The following is a 23,487-nucleotide window of genomic DNA, read 5'->3' as shown; positions in this document are numbered from 1 at the left end:
ATGGCGCGGGTGTACGAACCACACCAGCCGCGCGACGACGAGCCCAGCACTTTTTGAACGTTAGTCCTATCTGAGGAACTTGATGCTTCGATTGCTCGGCCACCTCAACAACTCTCAACTTCCGGCGTTCCGGGCGCTGGGCCACCGGTTTGACCTCTCAGTGTCCTTCCTGGAGTCAGCGCTCAGCGTGTTCCTGGTCGTGGCCACCTGCATGCCGCTCGGTTAGGAGTTAGGACAAGGTGCTGCCCTTCGATCGTGAGGTACCTCAAGGACGCCGTCCTCGCCTTGCTCGCGGTGACCGTCGGCATGGAGTTTCTCGGCGGCGACACCGTGCTCGCGCTCTTCCGCAGATAACCGTAGCTGCCATGTACTATGCCGTGAACCTTTTCAGTGACGAGACACCGGAGCAGGGCCACCAGCGTGACGAGGAAAAAAAATCAGATGGACCCCGGGCGCACGGAGGCGCCCCTGCGCCCCCACGCCCGATCGTCGCCACCTGCACCCGCTTGGCATCCGAGGGCCTGCGCCCGCTCGGCTCGCCTTCCGCGCAGGACGCCCGCTCGGCTCGGCGTCTTCAAGCAGACAGATCGGCGCGGCTCGGCTTCTTCGTATAGGCACTGCCCGGCTCCGCCTCTTCGCGGTGATGGCAAACGCGGCGCTCAGAAATTCGGGGCCGCGGCGGCCGGCAGCGAGGCCTCGGGTGCTCGGCGGCGAGGGCTCCGGCGCGCGGGAGCTCCGCCGGGCAGAGTCAGCCGTGGGCGCCGAAGAGGGTGGCCGGCCGGGGGAGGGGGAGGCCGGCCCGGTGCAGCGGCAGGTGGTCGTGCGGCGACCAGCTCGCGGTGCAGGGGCGGGCGCAGGGGAATAGGAGATGCGGCGGCGTCTGGCGATGGGGATGAACATCAGGTGCCGAGCAACGTCGGTGGGGGCGTTCGCACAGACGCGTCGCGGCGAAGCCCTACTGGATCGCACCCACGCGGCGCGGTGAAGCCCTACTAGATCGCACGCACGCTGCTCCGCTGTAGTCGATTCTCAGGTAACTGCTGCTCGTCCTCATGATCGCTCCCTAATGTAGATTAACTAGGAAAGTTGGCGCGCTAACGCCGCGCCTGCATGTAATGTGCGTATATAATTGTGACATGGCAACTGTAGTTGTAGGCGTCGTCACTGGAGCAAGGTGATGGTAAATTTCCGTGAAGTTAAGTTCGACGTGTTCAAGGCCTGGTTTGTTATATGCAGGTGATTGGTTAAACTGGGCCCATGATTTATTATTTATGATAGGTAAGTGCCAAATTAAAAGACGGAGCTGTGTATATTTGTTGCACGACAGAAACCTGACTGCAATAGATCATACTCATAATTTTGAAGTCCAGCCCTATCACATATCCATATTTGATTCTTTTACAGCCTCTGGGATACCATATAACCGCAGACCTATGTTATTAGAAAAATTTATGAATGTCATGTCTCCCTATGACTGCTACTCTGAGAATATTTTAATTTGGTAGGTTGTCTACCATAACTTTCAGCCAAGCATGTAAATGACAATACAGTTCTATGATTATTAACAGCATAAAATGATTGCAGTAGAAACCAATTTAGAAAAAAAACCATTAATTACATGTTATGACACAGTTACCAATCTGATCCACTAATCAGAAGTCATGTAACTTTGGGTATCATAGAACATGTGTCATGTATTTCAAGTTAGGTTAAAAAATGCACCAACATGTTACACTTTGCTCTATGAATAAACTGGTAAGCCTAATCATGTATAATTTTAATTTGGAAATAAAGTTTTCTCTGCTAGTTTATTTACTGATATCTTCAGAAATATAGCTATGCATTTTGTACTTCTATTTGTTATGCAGAAGTATAGGAACCTATTTGTAATTGCAATGTCAGAAGGGAAATCAAATGTTCAAGTACTCTGCAGTTTGTAGTGGAAATATTTTATAATGGCAGATCTGATCCTGCAAATAAAAGAAAAAAAGGTACAATTAAAATAGGAGCAGAAGAAATGGATAAAAGATAGCAACAAAAGTCGCTATTTAAAATTACTGTCAGTGAATTTGATAAAGCTGGCTAATGCAGCCACACTCCACATACAGCTCTGAATATTAACTGCTGATTATAGCAATAATATCATGGGAACAAAGGCTCAAACGTTACTTGGCAAAAGAGGTATAATGAGCAAATTATTTCTCATGAAGACACAATGGAAAACCCAAGCATTATCTCAGTGCCTTATCACTCGGTTGGAAAGCTACATATTGTAATCCAAAATAGGCACCAATACTCAGCATGTTCTTTGATACATTATATTGAACAGAGAGGTTCATCCATGTTCTCAAATTTGTTGAATAGGAGGCTCATGGCCTCATGCAGAACGCATATCAGATATTAAGCAGCACAGACCTTATCAGGTCGCTACTAAAGTTCTCAGATGCAGTTTGAGCAAGGTTCATACAAAAACTGACAGTATATTAGATAGTAATAAGTAAGGACCTTAAGCAGCTTGTTTGATATGATCCCTACATCTAAGGGAAAGAACACCTCTCGCAAGACAATAGATGCTTGCAAAACGGCAAGATCCGTGCCCAAATTAATTTGCATACTAAAAAAAAAGAGTGTGCGGGAAAGATGTCTCAGCCAGAGAGAGAGAGAGAGAGAGGGTCTCCCAACTGTCGTCCTGCTTGCCTTATGCTGACGCCGCAAAAAAAATGGATTTGATGTCGATAAATGCGGCAGGCCGAATAGAGGGGAGGGCGACGGCATGGCCGCATGGGACTTGAGCTCAACGAAGGATGCTTTCTCAGAGTGGAGAGGTGAAAGGCGAGGGGAGGAGGAGGCGGCTTCAGGAAGGACGGGATCTGGGATGGGGCGTGCGGCTCAGTAGAGGGAGGAAGAAGCGCAGGCTCGCATTCAAGCGAGACTCTACAATCATGCTCTAGCATCTTTTTACCTCCGCTAGTTGTTGCGGTCGTGTTTGCGGTGGCGGTCTGCTTTCCTCATGGCGGGCAGAGGAAGTCGATCATGGGTTTGAGCCATAGCGTTGAGCAACGAAGGCCAGCAAGGCCAGCGACGGCGCAGAGAGACGATGGCACGAGAAGCAAGGTGAACCAGGTAAAGGCCATTTGTTTGACTGGCAACGACGACGCGTTGGCCTTGCTCCGGACTCCTCGATGGATTGTCCTTCAACGGTGCTTAGGACGGACGCAACCTACCGATGGGCGCCAGCACGACGCAGGAGCTACGTGCCGAGCTAGCATGCGCCAAACGATGGATGGCCACCCTTTCTTCGAGTGATATAGATTTACACAAGCACTCCGGTGCGGGATAATACGGTGCTCGCACCCCTTGCTGGACGTACGACCCCCTCGGCCAGAACCAGAATAAACCCTCGTGTCACCGTGTTAGCTCTTGCATCAACCATCGAGAGATAGGATACGCAGCGCATTCACTAGTTGGTGCTAGGCCGCCGGGTCTATACACCGACAAAATGTGCACATAGTTATATGTGGTTGATACCTTGTAGGTGCCTTGAGAAATAACACATATTCAATGCTTTAAAAAATAATTTGATACTGTCATGGGGCAACAGAATACTACAAAATATAAAAGAGGAAATGAGAAAAGAGTCAATCTGATTGTACCTTCCTATCCTATGAAATTTTAAAGGAAAAAAACATCTGAGTATGCTCAATCTAAACTGATTGTACTCCTATCCTATGAAATTCTAGTATACTAAAATACATACTAATTTGAGGTAGAGCAAATTAGAACACTGAGTATAGGCATGTAACTTAATTAGACATGTAATCTTTTTACTATCTTGGCTACTTCGGAACATTGAATACCACAAAGATCTGAAAGATAGAGTACCTTAGAACATTTAGTATATTCTGAAATGTTCTTTATTTTTTAATAAAGAAAAGAGTATATGGAATTTCTAATAAGTTAAAATCATTGCAGGGTCTACTGAACTACACACTGTAATTTTCTCTTGGGTAAATTGATTGTCCATGGCCCATGTGGCCAAACAGAGGTAAATAAAGCTACAGGGATGAAAGCAACATGATGGGGAATAAAATTTACAAACCTAATAACAGTGAACTAAATAGCTTCTGTAGGTAAACAATGTACCCTGTTTAGCATTAAGATGTAGCCAAAACTATCCAGATGATTTTTCAATATTGGCAGCAAAGTCAAAGATGATTTATATGAGGTGATATGAAAAGTATAAGAGTTGAGGTGCGCAGGTGCCAGATTTATGGTTGGTTTCAGAGTAGCAAAACTTGCCAAATACCTCCTTGGTTAATTAAAAAGAAACTGATTTGAGAATCTTAGAAAAGGAAGATGAACATATCTGTATCATGTTGGTAATAAGATACTATTCAACATTGGGAAAATGATGAAATAGTTGTAGGTTATCACCTTTCCTTTTGCTATTAAATGTATTCATCACCCACAGAGATGCCTCATTGGGAATAGCTGAATGGTCGAGCACATATGGTTGACAGACCTGCAGGAAAATCATGAGCACACAAAAGGCTGTAGGTAGGAATTGCAGATCAATCTGGGGAAACAAAAGGGTATACAGAAAGAATTTCATAGGATATGAAGATTGCTCACGAGCGGAGACGTAGCCGAGTAGCTGTTGCAAGAGGTTGCTCACGTGAAGGACCAGCCTCTAGCAGTCTAGCTAGCAGGGGAGCCGCGACGGGAATCCGCAACGACGGGATTGCTGCAGATGATTCATTTGCTGGAGACGGGCCCGCCACCGTGCAGAGCATGTAGAGGGCCGCGGCCGCTGCGGCCTGTTGGGGCGGAAGCGGAAGGAGGACCGCAGCTCCGACAGCTTCGTCGTGGCGCTCCGCCTTTTGCACGACCTACCTCTCTCTTCTCCGCGTCCGTCCGGCCGAACAGAGCCAGCTGCTGCCTGCTAGCGCCATAGGAGTAATTGCGTCTGATTTGGATAGAGATCCGCCCGCACCGCTGCCAGCCATGGACGCAACGGCGGAGAAGTAGCAAGCCGAGCCATCCCCTGCACGCCGCTCGCCTACGCCGGCCGCCCCGACCATGGACACGGGAGGAGCAGGCACAGACCACCGCTGCTGCTCCTCCTTCGCGCCCCGCTCCTCCTTGCCGCGGGCCTGATGCTGCCGCCGCCTCGCCTCCAGGCTGGACCGCCGCGGGAGAGGAGCTGCCGGCCGGCGAGGCGGATGAACCGAGGCGGGCCGCAGCTGCTCCCTCCGCGCGCTGCTGGGCAGGAGGAGGGGGTCGCGCCGCGTCCTCGACCTCCGCCACGAGCTTCGTGGTCCGCGCCACGGGGTGGAGCTCGAGGAGGGCAAGCCGGTGGCGGAAGAGTGGCGGCGTGGTGGGGGAAGGAAGAGGGAGAGAGAGAAGGGAGGGAGAGGGCGCAAAAAGATGAACCAGGCAAACACGATTAGCTCACCGGACAAGGAGGACTCCCGCGGCATGTTCCTCGCATCGCGTACGACCAACGCGAAGTACGGATGGCTGCCAGCGACGCATGGAGAACAGGTGTGCAGCAAGGACGCGCCGAGCGCCGGATGGGCTCCCTTTCTTCGAGCGATATAGATTTACATATTATATGCTCCATGTGTGAATGATTTAGTTGTTTGTTGTCTATGAAGAATATTAGCAGCCTCCGTGGCAAGCGTTCATGGAGGATCCACATTCACTACAAATTGATGCTGTTGGTGGCGATTGTGGAGAAGGGGAACAACAAATAACACATGTTGGATCAGTGGAAAATGAAGTATCTAATGAGGTAGAAAAATATAAGTAACAGATTTGACTGAATATATATAATTTTATCTTGTGATAGTACACCTTTAATTGACAATTGATATGTGCAGGAGGTGGTTGATAAATCTGGAAAAAATATGATCACACCTGAAGTTGGAATGAGTTTTGAATCCGAGGATAAGGCTTTTAAGATGTACAACACCTATGCCGGAAAGGTTGGCTTCAGCGTTAGAAAGAGCAAGACAAAGCGCCGCCTAGATGGTAGTTTACGTCAGAAACATCTAGTTTGCAGTAGCCAAGGATATCGAGAAAATGAGTCATCACAAAAGGATATTACAAGGACAGGTTGTGATGCTCACGCTCAGTTTAGTATCAGCAGAGAGGGGGTTTGGACAATGCAAAAGGTGGTGCTAGAGCACAACCATTATCTTGCTACTCCAAGTAAGTCACATAAGCTGAGGTCCCAACGAGAGGTTACAGAGGCAGACCGGAAATTAATTGGGCAAATACGGCAAGCAGGAATGAAGCCATCCCAAATTTTTGAGGTCATGAAGGAGTTTTATGAAGGGGAAGACAAAATGCCATTTTCTAAGATGGATTGCGAAAATGAGATTGGTCGTGAGCGTAGACATTACTTAGAAGCCAATGATGCGCAAACATTATCTGAATATATGAGAAATAAGCAGTTACAGGATCCTACATTTTTCTATGCCATTTAGGTGGACAAGGAAGATGGTCGTATAGCAAATTTCTTTTGTGCAGATGGTCAGTCTATCATGGATTACAAGTGCTTTGGTGATGCTGTGTCATTTGACACCACATTTCAAACTAATAAATTTGAAATGCCTTTTGCTCCGATTCTTGGCACCAACCATCACAAACAGACAATAATTTTTGGGTGTGCACTTCTATTTAATGAGACTATTGAATCATTTGTTTGGCTTTTTGAGACCTTTCTAACAGCAATGTCAGGAAAACACCCAAGCACAATTTTCACAGATCAATATGCGGCAATGACAGCAGCAATTGCTTTTGTATTCCCAGATACAAGGCACCGTCTTTGTTTGTGGCATATTTACTTAAATGCTGCTAAGTATCTTGCCCATGTAATTCATGCATCAGAGAACAAGTCGGATGACAAGTCGGAGGACAAATCAAATAACAAGTCGGAGGACAAGTCAGAAAACAAGTTTCTAGCAGATTTCAAAAGATGTATCTATGAAGACAGATCAGAGACTTACTTTATAGAGAAATGGAATGAATTGCTGGCTAAATATAACCTTGAGAATAACGCATGGATGTCAAACCTATATGCTTTGAGGGCAAAGTGGGCTAAGGTATGAATACTGTCTTCAAGAAAAGATTCCGTAGGAAATTAGGTCTTTCCGAGCTCCTTGCAGAATGTGAGAATGTTGCAGTTAGTCTAAGGTCAAATGAGTTGGATGCTGATTTTAAATCACGTCGAAAGACCCCAGTTTGCTACATTCCAAATCTACCTATGTTAAAAACTGCAGCAGAATCATATACAAGGAGAATGTATTCAGAGTTTGAGGAAGAATTTAAAAAATAATTTACATTGTCTTGTGAATTGTTGCAAGCTGCAGGGGCAACCTCTACATTCTTTGTTAAGTATATGGAATCTGATCGTGGAGCAACAGTTGTATTCAATTCTGAAGACTCGGCCATTACATGCTCTTGCCGGATGTTTGAATGCATAGGTATGTATACTATTATATTTACTTTTATACTTTGTATCCTATAATTTAGATTGTTTAAATTGTCAAGTACATCTTGTAGGTTTATTGTGCAAACATGCTCTTAGAGTCTACAATATGAATGGAGTTTATATTTTGCCATCACAATATATTCTGCCTAAGTTTGTCTAATTTGTCTTGGGGTACATTCATCTCATTGTGCATTCTCCAAACTACGAACAATGACAAAAGCCTAAGTTTGCACCCCCAATATGACCTAACACTGCATTAGTATTTTCTGAATCTTTAAATAAGCTTATATTTATATTTTAATGACCAATGCGAATTCAAAAGTAAAATGTATTTCTATAGGTAAACTTATCGAGCAGTTAGTGATATGGATTAAACACTCCGCCTTTCTTTCTTAATCTTGGTCTTGGTGTCCCGTACCTTAGTCTGAATCTATGTTTTCACACTGAAAGTTCTGAAGCTCTGTTGCCACGCCGAAAATAAAGAACACTTGTTACGACTGAACATATACCCAGACCATGAATATAATTGGCTTCTACTTTCAGACTACAAATCATCGCTGAGGTGACGAGCGGCCGCACAAACACTATTACCGTCCTGGGTGACGAGCGGGTGTCGGGTACTCAGATGCGCTGAGGTTGACGAACCAATCCCACCGGCGGCAAGCAAATCCGGCCACGGGGAGGGCAGCTTAGGCGCGCGGCGGCGGGGGGCACCGCCGGGAGCAGGGGACGCGGCACCTCCGGCGATGGGGATCTGCGGGTGCTCTGGCGATGGGGATCCACGGTGGCTTCACGACGAGATCCTCGGCGCGGCCTGGCGGGGAGGAGGCGGTAGTGGCCGGCGATGGGGAGGGTGGTCCGCAGATGGGGAAGCTGAGCCACTCGCGCGCCCTGGCGGGGAGGAGGTGGTAGTGGCCGGCGACGGGGAGGGTGCTCCGCAGATGGGGAAACTGAGCCACTCCGGATGATAAGGAGGTGAGCCGGGCGAGCCGAGCTGAGACGGAGCTGCAGCGCCATAGAGATTTCACACGGGGTACGTGGCGACGTTCGGCTTCAGCCCAATAGACAAAACCTGCAGCCCAATTCAATACTTCCTTTGTCTCAAAATAAATACAATTCTAAGACTGAACACGTAAATCAATGTATGATTAAAATTATAAAAATACTTTTTATCTTTTGAGAGAAAAATTCAGATACTATCTTATTTTTTTGGGTAAAAAGACTCCGAATACTCTTATCTTTTATGGTAGTTAGGTTAAAATAGCAATTTTTTGTTGGACAAATTTCAAACTCTAGATATGCAATTATTTTGGAACGGAGGGAGTACTATGCTCGAGGCGAAAGATAAACAGTGGATTTGTCGGCGACGAATGCTACGGAGGTTGTGTTTAGATCCCTAGAAAAGATGGAAGAAAAAGTCATATCGGACACTGTAGCACTTTTCGTTTGTTTGTGGTAAATATTGTCCCACCATGACCTAATTAGTCTCAAAAGATTCGTCTCGCAACGTACATCAAAACTATGCAATTAATTTTTTTATTTATCTACATTTAGTACTCCATGCATGAGTCATTTACTATATTTAATGTTTCGATGTGATGGAGATGTGATGGAAAGTTTGGAGTTTTTGTGGGATCTAAACACACCCGGAGCCTATTTCTCCTGTTTCTTGGCACTAGACTCGGCAAAAACGACATTGGCCCTGTCGGGTCTTTTAGCACGGGTTACTGTTCATAATTTTGACCACTAATTAAATATATTAAATAAAGATAGTTTAAAAGCCAACTCCATAACCCTTACGCTAATTCGTGAGACAAATTCAATGAGATCTTTGACCATATGATTAGAGGATACTTATTGTAGCATCACTGTAGCCAATTATGATGAAACTTGGTTCATTAGATTTGTCTCGAAAAGTTGTGCGTATATATGAAAAAAAATTACAAATAAATTTTATTTAGTACTTCATGTATGGAAGATTCCTTCGTGCTAAAGTTTAGCGCCGAGGAACCAAACATAACCATTGTGGAGTAGGGGAACACGACTCCAACGCCGTGCGTTGCGCCATGACCCGCGGAACGCGCTCGGCCATGACCACGACACGGTCATGGCGGCTTCCTCCGCACGGCGCGCGCCACACACACCAGACTTTCTAAGGCCCTGTTCAGTTCGCGATTTTGGGGTGAAAAGTTATTGCAGTACATTTCGTTGTTATTTGAAAAATAATGTCCAATCATGAACTAATTAGTCTTAAAAGATTTATCTCGTGCTAATCAGTTAGGCTCTATAATTAGTTATTTTTTCATCTAAATTTAATGTTTCATGCATGTGTCCGAAAATTCGATGTCACGGTTACTATAGCAAACTTTTTGCCAACCGAACGGGGCCTAAGACTTGATCACACGACGCACGCACCCTCGCCCGACGTCGCCGGCATCCTCCCTGCTGGCACACACATGCACGAACACGACGCGACGCACGCACGCACCGCACACGCCGCGGACACACACGCTGGGCGGCGCACAGAGAATCACAGAAACACACACCACCGTGAGCAAGCCATGGCGGATTTATTCCTAACAATCTCCCCTAAATACGACATGGCGGACTCGACCTTCACTGCTTCACAGCAGCGTGCTAGACTCGGCTCACCAAAACTAACAGCTAAAAAAAACAGCTGCCTGAAGTTTGGGCGGCTACACTGTTGGCTTGGATCACAGACCAAGCGCCATACCGCAATGCCCTGACTTCAGCTTTGGGCACTATTTGATCCTGAAATCAAGTGACACTAGAAATGGTCGCGACGTTACCGCGCATGGCCAGTGTGTGGTCTGCTTATGTGCAGATGGCCCTCACTTTTTTCTTATCTCGTTTGGTGAAATGAGGTAGTTATAGGTCCTTTTTATAAACCATTATAAATGGTGTGAGTTACGAGCATCTAAAATGATTTACCAGCTATCTGTCCCACACTATTGTAATGATCCACAATTGCTGGTATGTTTAACATACCAGCTATTTGTCCTACAGTGCTGGCTAGTTTGTCAGCATATATAACATCAGAGAGAAACTGCATTTATGCTATCTGCATGCAGACAGCATCAACCAGCTGTGAGCTTGCAAGCAAATATGGGAAGATAGCAGTTAGCCCCTTTCACAGAGATATTCTGGGAAGAATACTCTCTTGCAGCTGAAGCTAAAAATGTACTCGTATTGCATAAATAAATTGCTTGCTTCCAGGTTGCAAGAGCAATTAGCTGAATAGAAAACGCCTCCAAGTGCCTGGCAGCTTTGATCTTCAATTAGGTGGTTGATCAGTAAAACAAAAGCAAGTCAGTAGGTACTTAAATGCCACTTACAAATATTAATCTTTCTTCCTAAAAGATAGTAGGTATCTTGTAAGCTGTCATTTCAACATGTATAGTGTTGTATGGTTCTTACATATGTTCAGGGCTGTCGGAAGATTTTTTGTAATAAGTACTGAAATTGAAGCAATGGAAATTGCATAGCACCACATATAGAAATCTGACTGGTGGGCACTCATTAATAATCATAGTTGTGGGATCAAATACAAGGCCAGCAAATTTACCCATGTTTTTTTCTCTGTTTTTCTGATCAGCCTGTCAGAACATTAGCAAACTCCATATCTAAGTATTTAGTATTCTTAGGCTATAATTGGAGAAATTTTCCTTCGATGTGCAATGATACAAATCAGGTTTATATACATAAGTTAAGTGAAACTGAAATGAGAATACAGATAAATGCACCAATGATAAAATATTGTTTGGTCTTCCAATATGATTAATAATTGCGTGCTGCCGAGATTAACAATGCTAGCTAATTGACTCGTCGAGGAGAGAGCAGCTTAGGATGAACAGTGCGCTGCAGCATCAGAGGCTGCTCGGTGGGAGCCTGGGAGGAGCACGGCGCAATGTCTGGTGAGCAGCAGGGATTAGGCAGGGAGCAGCCGTGCGGCGACCCAAGCGGACAGACTTTTGAGCAGGTTGTGGGTGGCGGCGCGTGCCCGATGCAACGGCCGGGCACGCGAGCGGTGGGACGGAGCTGCCCGACGTACGCACCTGCTAGAGCAGTCAGTGGAGGGCATTGCCAGGCGGAGGGGCTCGCTGCCGTCGGCCGGCGGAGCCATCCCGGACCCCTGCGCCTGCCGGACTGTCGTTGCGGGCCGAGCAAGCGTGCCACCGGACGGAGCTGCCCGGCGCAGGTGGACCGTCGCGGTACCATCGGCCGGCGGAGCATCCAGGATGTGATGATTGGCCTCTTTGTTTGACGGGAGATTTCGTGAGCGCTCCGAATGCGACGGCGGCAGGGACGCGAAGAAGCAGCAGGAAGGCTTTAGAAGTGCCGGTATATACAAGCCACGTTGAAGCGTTCAATGACGTTAGTTTTCATCCAACACTAGAGATAAAAACAGATGACGTGGCCCTATAAAATGCCCCGGTTTGGTGCATAAATCGTAGATAGAGATATCAACAGCATAAGAACCCTTCAGCAAAATTTATTCAGCAAGCAATTCACCTTGCCAGCAGCCCAGCACTAGATTTCGCCAGCGACCTGCCCAATTCAGGTAGTAAAGGCCGTCCCAACGTGTTTACTGGGCCATGTTGATCGTGGGCTAAAAACGGCCTAGTTGGTTCTGTGGACTCGGCTCATGCTACACCAGTTCCGCCCATGGCGGCCCACACAAAAAAATTGTTGGGTCGAAACATTCTATAGCTGGCCCCGCGAGAACATCAGAACAATTCACCTTTGTGCAAAAGCGCTGTGCCTCGTAAAGCTTCTTGAAAAAGATAGGGAAATTCTTGACACCACACCACACCACACACATCGCTATCGTAAGTTGATAAGGCGGTGACAGATCGACGACAAAAGAAAGAGCAAGTGAAGATCAACAAAGCACAAAGCATACCATATATACTTTCGCAAAAAAAAAGCATACCATATATACTGCATGTACAGACCGGCCATAAACTAGCATTGAGCACGGTCTCAAAGGTGGCATCGATGATAGACAACCCAACCCATGTAACAACAAAAGTTACACGAATGTACACGACACCACACACTCCCCTGGAGCTTGCCCTACAATAATCGGCCCTGCAGATTCTTCTTTTTTAATCGACCCCCATAATCCAAGGCTACACAATCACTAGTCAAAAGTAAAGATGTAGCACTCGCCATTCCGGACCATTTGAGCCTGGTTTAGATGTAAAATTCAAAATTCCAAAACTATCATATTGAATATATGCGGCACATGCATGAAATATTAAATCTAGACGAAATAAAAAACTAATTGCATAGTTTGCTTGTAAATAAAAGACGAATCTAAGAACATATTAATATCCCAACATCAACTCAGTAAGAAAACATTGTTAGAATTTGATCTACTCCTGGAGTCATAGTGCAGGATAGAATCAAGGACTATTCTGACATTAATCACACAACTAGTAAGAATTAATGAGATATAGATCTCACATAATTCTTCAATTGTGTATCAAATTTCGGTACTCAAAGACTATTCTAACATTAAGGAGGCGTTTAGTTCCCAAAAAAGTTCCTACAGTATCCGTCACATCGAATTTTCAAACACATACATGGAACATTAAATGTAATTGAAAAAATAATTAATTATATAGTTTAACTAATTCATACGAGACGAATCTTTTGAGCCTAATTAGTTCATGATTGGACATTAATTGCCAAAAAACAACGAAATGTGTTACAGTACCAAAACCCAAACTTTTTCACCAACTAAACACCCTCTTAGAGTTGGGCAGATTCACAATATCCAGCCTATAGAGTTGGGCAGATTCACAATATCCAGCCTATAGAGTTGGGCAGATTCACAATATCCAGCCTATAAAGTTGGGCAGTACTCAAACACTAGTGTGACGTGTCTGCTTGCGTCATGCTTTTTGAATTGCAATCAAAAGAAACAAAAGTAAAAAAGGTAACTTGTCCTGCCTGTTGTTGCCTTTTATTTTTTTTGAACGAACCGTACAAGATAGTGCGAGTTTCTATTGATATAGTAGAAGAATACAAAACTACAGTCCTGGGAGACCATAGGCAGGAAAAAGAAAAGAAACGAAAAAAAGAAAATACACCCGATTGGATTGGGACGTCAACACGGGGAACTCCACAACTCGACTCTCCCGAGAAACACCACACCTCAACTCTCACCCGGTTGGATTGGAGCATCAACACAGGTGAACACTCAAAACTGCAGAGCCACGGCGGCCGAGTAAGTCAAGTTGCCACGACAACCAACCTCCTCCTACCTAGAAAGTCGCCGTCGAAACACGATCCCGCGTCGATAAGAAGTCAAGAAAAACATACCGCACCACGCCAAGAAGGCCACCGCTATGCAGGACCTGTCGCCATAGTGCCGCTGCCCCAGCAAACACCATCTGACAGAGTGAAAACCATCGAATCCGGACCTCTCGCAGGCTGTCTCGCCTTCACCACCGCGAAGACACAACGCACAGGGGCCTCGCCACACCTGCCGCTGGACCTCCTCCTCGCTCTCGTCGCCATGCAGAAGATACCGCACACGGGGGCCTCGTCACGTCCGCCACAGTACTCCATGTCGCGGATAAGTTCCTTAAGTCGCCATCAGGATGATAAATGGTGTTGCCCCGTATTTCAAGATCCCCATCAAACAGCTAAGCCGTGCCCGCCGAACGACTGCATCTCGTTGCGCCACCCACGCAAGAGCCTCCGCCGCCATACTAGCAAGCCAAGTTGTCGCTTGCGCCATCTTTCGACGATGTACCACACCGGAGTTGCCGAGCAAAGCTGAGCAACTCGCCACGGTCCGCTGCAAGCCAAGCTATCCCACGATGATGGTGCCGCAAGCGCCGTCTTCCGACGCCGTCCCACGCCGCACTGACAATTGCCTTTTATGAGTTCATATCTTGCAATGATTCACATGTGCGTCGCTGACAAAAGGCCGTGAAAGCAAATGCCATTTGTTACGACAGAAAATGAACGTTGGGATGAAACGGCCTTTCTGCAACAGCATGACTGAATCCTGTTTCCTAGTACATCTCCCTTTTTTACTGACTGAATTGTATGTGTAGGAGCAGTAAATCTATAACTCCAAACATGCTAGCAACATGATAAGATGTGAAATTTTGAATCTGAGAAGTGCAGGAGCCTGATACGCAACATGAGAAGATGAGAAATTTTGAATCCGTGGAATGCACCAGCAGCTGCAGATATAGTTGGCCAAATGGGCCAGGGCCGATGGGCTGGCACTGGCACGGACTGAAAAAACACGGCCCAAGAACGGTCTGGCCCGTCACTGATCGGGCTAGTGCCAGGCTTGTGCTAGGTCCAGTGCTGTGCTTGGGCCACAATCGTGGCACGCGGCTCGAGCACGGGCACAGCCCGCTTAATGGGCACAGCACTGCAACGCCGTCATGCCCCGGCGTGCCGTGCCTCGCCGTGCTAGGGCTGTGCCGTGCTCGAGCGGCCCATTTGGCCATGTATAGCTTCAAACAGCCGCGTGGTTCCGGAGGAGCCCGGCCGCGCACCAGCACAGGTGCGCACAGGGCCGGCGGGCACGGCGCACTCGCGGGCGGCCGCTGGAGGGCCTCCTGCCGCCGAGGCCCGCCGGGGGCTGTGACATGTGACACCCTGGTGCTAATTTTGTGCTTAATCCATTAATCATGAGCTTAAGAAAGTTGTTAGCACAGTTTTAATCTTCCTTGGTATGCTCCTTCTTAGCTAGTTGGTTCAAGTTTTCCTCCTTTAACTGAGCTTCAAATCAATTTTCGCCCAATAGCAAAGTTGTAGAATCAGTCTTCCTCTACAACTCTTATTTTGGTCAAATTTCAAGTTCTATTAGAAAAAATCGAGTTTTGGGCAGTGGAAGTTTGAATCAGAAAATGTTGGAGGTTGCTGGACGGGGACCGGTCTGACTGGCGGTGAGCTCCGGTCAGACCGGTGCACGGCGGCACCGCCGCCAGTGACGCCACGCGTCACCATGTCGTTGGGGCTGCCGCCGCTTAAGCACCGTCATCCCGTTCGAGCTAATCTCGTCCCCTTCTACCCCGTTTCTGTCCTCGAGCTCGCACGAAGCGGAGCTGCCAGTGCGCCGCCGCTCGCCGCGCCGGCCATCCTCCGTCGCCGTTCTTCATGCCCCAAACCGCCTGAGAGTTGATTCCCCTCACCCCGCACCTCCACAACCCCTTCTCGAGCCCGACCGACCCCTTCCCCGGCCGGAATCGAGTCCGCCGCCGCCAGCTGCCATTAGCCCTAGCACCGAGCTCCGCCCTTCTCGTTGATGTCCCTCCTCCGCCTTCTCCCGGCTCGAATCAAGGTCTCAATGAGCTTCCCCGTGCCCTACTCCATCTCCCCGATCTCTTTTCCTTCGAGTTTGTGCGCCGCAACTGCCGGGAACGCGGCTCACCGCCGCTGGCCCCCGCCCGCTCGTCGTCCTCTGTTCTGGGACGAGCTCCCACAACGCTGCCATGCGCATGGGTGCCGCCTGCCCCTGCTGGACGCATTCCAGGCTGCCGCTTGCCGCCGCTCCACCCTTGCCGGCGGGAACGCCGCCGCCGGGCAGTCGCAGTGAGCGGTGCTCTGTTTTGGCGAGCGCCGCCCAGGGGAGCGGTCTGGCCGCTCGTGGTAACCGGTGGGCTGTTCTTTTATGTGTGCTGAACTTTCAAAATTCATAGAAAATCGTAAGAAAATGCAAAAAAGGCAAAACCAGTTGCATTAGCTTCATAATTTCATGTTCTATTTGATTGAGCCATGTTTCAACTAGTTTCATCACTTTTGCTTGTTGGTTTTGCTTACTCTTGTATAATAGTTGCTGAGGTCTGGAACCACTCTTTTATACATGGAATTGAGCCTGAGGTAATCAAGGTGTCTCTAGTCTTCTTTGTGATGGAGACACTTCAGGCTAAAAGGCATTAGAAACCAAGAATCCATTTCAGCACTGAACCATCCCTTTGAACCATAGTTAAGGCTGCTCTTTATCGGTTTTGTCCATGCATTCTTGTATTAGTACTACATTGCATTGCATAGTGTCTTTTTATAAATCTCATGCATGGCATCATTCTTTTTCTGTAGACGCTGAACCCGAGGTCGCTTACGAGCTGATTGCCGAGCCGGTTCAGGAGCCTCCAGTAGAAGGTCGACAGCAGGGAGAAGCCGTTGAGCAAACTCCAGAAGAAGTCACTAACCCTACTGACTTGCAAGGCAAGCCCCGGAGCATATCCCTTACTTATAATTATGTCATGTTATATCTAAAGTATTGCGCATTTACGTTCAAGGAATTGATTGGGACCATAGATGCATAATCTCTTTTACCTGGTGTCTTACTAGTTTGTTGGATCGATAGAACTGCTATGCTTAATTAGGATCCGGTAGAAGACGGGTGATTTCCTGTCACCCGCGAGATATAGGGTTTGTTACTTCAAGGTTGTTTAAGAAAGAATCCTATGAGAATGAAAATGGAGACCAGGCGGAGAGGATTTGGACGTGATCATGACATTAAGAAAAACTAAACCTCCGCCTGTGTCGATTGAGGACCGTACTGTTGTTGTCCCTTTGACTGAGGATTGAACAGTACTAACCACATGCCGGAAGTAGGAGGTAGTCGAAACCGGTAAGCTAATTACCTAATTGCAACAAAATCTGACTCCCTACCCGCTACTCTGGTGTGGGGGTGAGGGGCGGATGATGTTGTTGTGCACGGGTTTACTGGGTGTTCGCACATGTGGGACTCATCATCCGAGTGTTTGCGGCCACGAGTCAGACTTTGAGGTAATTATGGGAACAGTTGCTCGATGTGACCCGACAGAGTTGCACTTGGTGTGTGAGTTAGGTCCCCCTTGCAAGGTTAAATCGGATCGATTCGCCATGACTCGCGGATATGAGAGCCTTGGTCGATGAGTCGCATCGTAGTAAAGATTAAAAGGACAGAAAGATTGAAGTTGGACTTATGAATGTGATAACTTATTATGTTCAATCATGTTTGCTCTAGAGAAATAGGCAAACCTAGCTTATAGCTACTAACTTAATTTGGGCTAAAATACTGAAAGTAAAGATCCAGTATTAGCATCTTTTCAGCAAAAGAGCTACAGAACCAAAGAGCCTTGCATATTAAGAGTCGGCTAAGTATATACCAATAGTCGGGTAAGCCTTGCTGAGTAGTAGAGTACTCAAGCTTGTTGTTGACGGCCATTATTTCCTATTTTGACCGTTAACTTCTCGGGAATAACATGAGCTTTACACCATGTTCCATACATATTTTGCTTATTTCTAACAAGTGCAACAAGTTTTGGATGAGTTGTGGTTGCAGGAACTAGTGTACCAAAAATCAGGAATAATGGACAAAATACCAGGCCGACCGGCCTACCCTAGGCCGGCCGGCTTGGCACCTCAGCATACCATGCCACGAAACTTTGCCAAAGTGATCATGAGCACAAATCCAAGCCAATCCAATTTGGTTTCGTCCAAATTCACAAACAAAGACCGAAAGGCTTGAGCAATGGAAGGTTGGGTCCACTTTTAGTGTCCAAAAGCAGTTTCAAGACCAAAACCGCTTTGAGCAAGAATGTGCAACCACTGATTGATGCATCGGTGAAACAGAGGGCCGAGAGGAGCCAAACCCAGGCCGGCCGGCCTACCAATCACGTGCTTTAGACCCAATCCTCTTCCACCGACCTCCAGGAGACAATCCAAGCCGTTCACAAAAAGTAGGTGGCCAGATGGCGGGATCCCCAGGCCGACTGGCCTAGGAGAGGCCGGCCGGCCCCACTTTGTGGCGTCTCAAGCTCAGTTTTGGTGTGGAAGTTAAGCACAACCGCCACAATTGTGTGCAACTGACGCTAGCCCGAATATCGACCTTGGAGCACTATAAATAGACAACACCCTCACTCTTAACACACACTAAAGGAGTTCTCTCTTCTCACTTTTAGTTTCTAGAATAGGTTAGGTAGTCTGGGAGTTAGAGTCGAGTCGAGCTTGTCTCGGGATTCTGGAGTCGTCACCGGAAGTCGGTATAAGCTCTTGTATCTTTTCCTTTGATATTTATCAATTTAAGTAATCTTCTTTATCTTTTCGAGTCAGCATTACTTTCCGCATTTATTTACCTTTCCAAGTTATCTTACTTGTGTGTGGAAGTAATTCTCTAGCTTAGGCTTTGTATCTATCTTGTTTATCGGGATCTTACCTTACGGATTTTCTCGCCCGGACTAGAGTATCTCAAGTTAGTGCTCTAGGTTGAGGGGGATTTCTCTTATTCGCGACAAGAGAAATCCTAACACCGAGTACGAACATGGTGTTTGGGCTTAGTGTTAACTAGAAAGTGTGTTCCACTAGGCCTATGTTCCACCCCACGGAACTGTTGTGGTAGTCGGTAGGTGATGACAGCCCTATCCGTCCTTTGTAGTCCACCACGTTCGGGTATTTTCATAGCAGTAGTTGCAGGTTGCCGTTGGACTCCCCTCTCATCCCTTTTTGAAGTCCTTCCTTTTCCAACCGCCGAAGTAAGCTCTAGGTTCCCGATAACTAGTTAGAAGTAAGGTTTAGTCTAGAGAGGCTAGCTCGATAGTTTAGAAGTGTTTTAGCAATCTTTCCCGCTCGTTGTCCTCCCAGCTGCTTACCTCTCTAAGGATTAGAGTCTCTTGTGTCAGACGGTCATCGTTGGCCATTATCTTATCCTATCATATCAGGCTTACCCCCACTAAGTTAGTCGGTTGATATCTTTAGTAAAGTTTGTCATTCGATTCTTCGATACTCTTTAACCATAGTGCTTTCCTGAGGAAATATATGATACTCTGGAATACTCCAAGGTGAAGTGCTACAGCGGTGATTCTGTGCGCTTGCGGAATCCATATTCTATTGAGCGTAAGAAACGCCAACACTTGTGGTTGTAACATTTTAAACAGACTGTGTTCCAGAGGACTTTGAAGAAATTTGCGCGTCATGGATTGGTCAACCTCTCCCTCCGGGCTGGACTGTCGAGTGGGTCCCGTCCTCTCCGTGAAGCTAGCGGGGTGACTTCACATCAGTGGGCTAGATGTGAAGCTCACCTTTTCTTCGTCATCGTTAGTTACTGTATTGTATTTGAAACTATGTTTTACTTCCCCTGTGTTTGAAACTCTGTGGTTTGAGTTGTAAACCTGGTTTGTAAACTCTTGTTGTAAATTAATTTAGTAATTTCTATTTTGAACTGCTGTTGTAAATCAAGTTGAAAATCCTTGTTTCTTGTAATCATCTGTGCTCGTCTTCGTGCGAGACTTCCAGTGTAGCCGATCTTGGTTATAGCAGGCTGTCCGGGTATGCCGTTTGAGTGCAATGAGCTATGGATTAAGTTTAAGATAATAATTATTGCACTTAAGCCGGTTTTATTTGGGCGGTTCTACGACTGGGGCACGGGTGCCGACCCGTGTAGCTGTATTTGATGAATGATGACTGATGAGTTTTTGGCATGCAGTCAGCAGTCGCAATGTGAACTCATGATGAGAGGGGGTGGCTGCATAGTATTCGCTTTTTCCACACTGGAGTACACGTGACAAGCGGCAACAAGTGCAGTACAGTATCGCATTATTCTGATATGCAATTAACTTTTTTTGTCGCTTAACATATTGTGCCCTCTCTATAAAACAAGCGAACGTTCGCCCCGACTCAGAGTGCGAGACTAATGGATGTGTGGAAGATCATGGTTTACGTTATTGTTGGGCTCTCATTTGTTCTCATGGTGGTGTTTTTCACAGTTTTCTTCATCCTCTGCTTTTCGTTCGACGAACCAGACGCCACCGCACCTCCTCCTCAGCCACCGGTGATCACCGCCGCCGCTCCTCCTCCTCCGCTCCCGGATCGCCTCCGCCGCTCCTCCTCCACTCAGTGGCGGAACTGGCAGGGGAGGGGAGCGCACCCCCCCCCCAACAAAATTTTTTTAGTACCCCCCAGGCCCAGCTCGACATCCCTAGCCCATGAAAATTGAAGCCCAGTAACCAGGGCTAGGTCAGGTCGATAGGCATTCAGTACTGGCGACATTTCGTTTGCAATAGGATTTCTGCCGCCTCTCCAACTCTCCAGCTCCTGTCTCCTGACCTCCCCGACGTCTCGCGTGGCGTGTGGCCGCATCCCGCATCCGGCCGACGGGACGCCAATGCCACTGCGCCACAGGCCGACGAGCGACGCTCGCGAGTCCGCGATGGGAAGCAGCCAAGGCGCCAAGCACTGAAGCACACAACCACGCAGCCGCCGGCTGTCGACGTCGAGCGCTAATGAAGGGAAACACAAACACTGAGCACCTTTCTCCTCCAACTGAAACTAATGTAAGTAAGATCCTCTAAATTATATTATCTCAAAATAGCATAGAATTTTTTGATGAAATCATGCGAAAAACCTTGTAGGAAAACAATGTGCCTTAAAAAATGTTACACTTTTTTCTTTCTACAAGAAGGCACATGTAGAAGAGCAAAATGATAATGATACGGTCCATCAAAATCCTCAATTAGTAGAAAATGAATTAGAAGAGGTAGAGGATCTAGCTCCAGCTCCACCCGAAGTTCAGAGATTAAATTCAGATGCTAGTGTTCTGATTGTAGAACGTGATCCTGGTTTATGCTGTCAAATTTGGGACTATCCTCTTGATGAACAAGATCAAGCTCGCAGAATATATATCATGCATGGCCTATTTCAATTTTTGAAGGATAAGTACCCATATTCTGGTCCCAAATCTAATCAACGGTGCTTTCAATTACATTGGTTCAAAGAGTTTCCTTGGTTAGAATACTCTCCTACAAAAGATGCGGTATTTTGCTTTCCTTGCTATTTATTTTCAAAGAAACCATCAGGAAAGGCAGGATCAGATGTGTTTACAGTGAAGGGTTTCAATAATTGGAAAAAGGTGAAAGGAAAGGATTGTGCATTCATATCTCACATGGGAAAAGATGCTAACTCTACTCATAGTCATAATGTTACATGCTATAATAATTTGAAGAATCAACCAAGTGGGCAGCTTAAAAGGATGGTCGTGAAGCAATCAACTGAAGATGTCAAGTGGAATAGGCTTCGACTAAGAGTGATAATAGACACTGTCCAGTGGTTACCATTCCAAGCTTGTGCTTTTTGTGGACATGATGAATCTGCAGATTCAAATAACCAAAGCAACTTTCTTGAGATGGTACAACTTCTAGCTGAATATGATGACAAGGTCAAGGCAGTTGTCCTAGGTAATGCAAAGTACACCTCACTGCTGATTCAAAAAGAAATCCTTGATATTATAGCTTCTAAAACCCAAAAGTTAATTCATGATGAGATTGGTGATGCAAAATTTTGCTTGATTGTTGATGAATCTAGAGATGAATATGCTAGAGAACAAATGACACTTGTTGTTCATTTTGTTGATAAAGAGGGATTCATTCGAGAACGCTTTCTTGATATTGCTCATGTTCATGATACAACATCTGCAACACTTAAGAAAGAGATATGCTCTTTATTAGCTAGCCATAAATTGGATGTTCAAAATATTCGAGGACAAGGGTATGATGGTGCTAGTAACATGCGTGGAGAGTGGAATGGGCTACAAGCAAAAATTCTTGCAGATTGTCCTTATGCATATTATGTCCATTGTTTTGCTCATCAATTACAATTAGCTCTTGTTGCTGCATCTAAGGAAATGCCAGAGGTTTCTATTTTTCTTTATCATCTTAGTTTTGTTGTCAACACTGTTGTGTCTTCTAGTAAGAGAAATGATGATTTGAGTGCCTATCAAATAGCTGAAATGGAAAATCTTATTGATCTTGGGGAGCTAGAAACTGGAAGTGGAGCTAACCGAATTGGAACTTTAAAGCAGGCAGGTGAGACTAGGCGGAGCTCTCATTATGACTCCATTTGCAGTCTTTTAAGGTTGTACAAACTTACATACTTTGTGCTCAAGGATATTGCTAATAATCTAGTTAATAGATTATTAGTGATGTGACATCTTTTTGTTTGAAACAAGGGATTGTTTGTCCAGATATGAAAGACTTATATGCAGATTTTATTAGATCTTGGGCACCCAATGAGACTACAGTTGGGCATCACTATAGATATGATATCTTCACTGTTGCTATAGATCATCAAGCACAAGAGTTGAATTGCAGATTCAGTGAACAAGCAACAGAGCTTCTCATTTTGTGTACATCTTTGGATCCAAGGGATTCATTCAGTTCATTCAACATTGATAAAGTGTGCTCTCTAGCTTAAAAGTTCTATCCTGCTGATTTCTTAGAACAAGAGAGAGCCAACTTGAGATGTCAACTACGCCATTATGAGCTTGATGTACCTACCAATCCAAAATTTCAAGATTTGACAAGTGTAGCTAATCTTTGTCGTCGACTTGTAGAAACTAAAAAAGCAGATGATTATCATTTGATTCACAGGTGTGCTCTTATTTTATATTATTGATACTTAGTTACTTAACTAGAAAATTATAACATCAATTAGTAATATCGCTTTTTTCATGTGTAGGTTGATTCGCCTTGTTCTTACTTTACCAGTTTCAACTGCAACTACAGAACGCGCATTTTCAGCAATGAAAATTAATAAGACTAGGCGATGAAACAAGATTGAAGATGAATTTTTAAGAAATTGCTTGGTACTCTATATTGAAAGAGAGGTTGCAATGAAGAATCGTGCTGTGAGATTATCGATGCTTTCAATATGGTGAAGAATCGTGCTGTGAGATTTAAATGAACAAGTAAGATATATTGATCACTTTTACAAATTATTTGCTTTTCTATATTGCCATTGCGTGATTTATTACTATAGTTTGCTAGCTAGTGTATGCTTGTGTGGATAATGAAAAATTGGGACAAATTACCAAATTTTGAACCACTTATATGTTTATCTGACCCCTCTTAATTTTGTCCCCAGTTCCGCCACTGCCTCCACTCCCCCGGGGGCGTAGGTGTCATCCTAGATTAGCTCTCTGCATGTAATGTAGGATCTCCCTTTATTTGTACCTC

General features: G+C 46.0%; 1 protein-coding gene and 1 long non-coding RNA gene across 2 annotated transcripts; one reads left to right on the top strand and one right to left on the bottom strand.

The window, feature by feature from the left end:
* Positions 1-1,312: 1,312 nt before the first annotated feature.
* On the bottom strand, positions 1,313-5,448 carry LOC120675976. Its single transcript, XR_005675559.1, has 3 exons — positions 4,633-5,448; positions 4,435-4,522; positions 1,313-1,970 (listed from the first exon to the last, which is right to left on the bottom strand). It is a non-coding gene; the product is annotated as an uncharacterized LOC120675976 (long non-coding RNA).
* Positions 5,449-5,686: 238 nt separating this feature from the next.
* LOC120675038 (zinc finger MYM-type protein 1-like) lies at positions 5,687-22,995 on the top strand. The gene is made up of 4 exons (XM_039956127.1): positions 5,687-5,794; positions 5,883-5,987; positions 21,480-22,338; positions 22,991-22,995. The coding sequence occupies exons 1-4, from the start codon at positions 5,687-5,689 to the stop codon at positions 22,993-22,995; spliced, it is 1,077 nt and encodes a 358-aa protein (XP_039812061.1).
* The last annotated feature ends 492 nt before the right edge of the window (positions 22,996-23,487 follow it).

The sequence above is a fragment of the Panicum virgatum genome, chromosome 5N (assembly GCF_016808335.1).
Source record: "Panicum virgatum strain AP13 chromosome 5N, P.virgatum_v5, whole genome shotgun sequence".
Lineage (NCBI taxonomy): Eukaryota > Viridiplantae > Streptophyta > Magnoliopsida > Poales > Poaceae > Panicum > Panicum virgatum.
The sequence above is the reverse complement of the archived record's forward strand: the minus strand, read 5'-3'. Positions and strand labels throughout refer to the sequence as shown.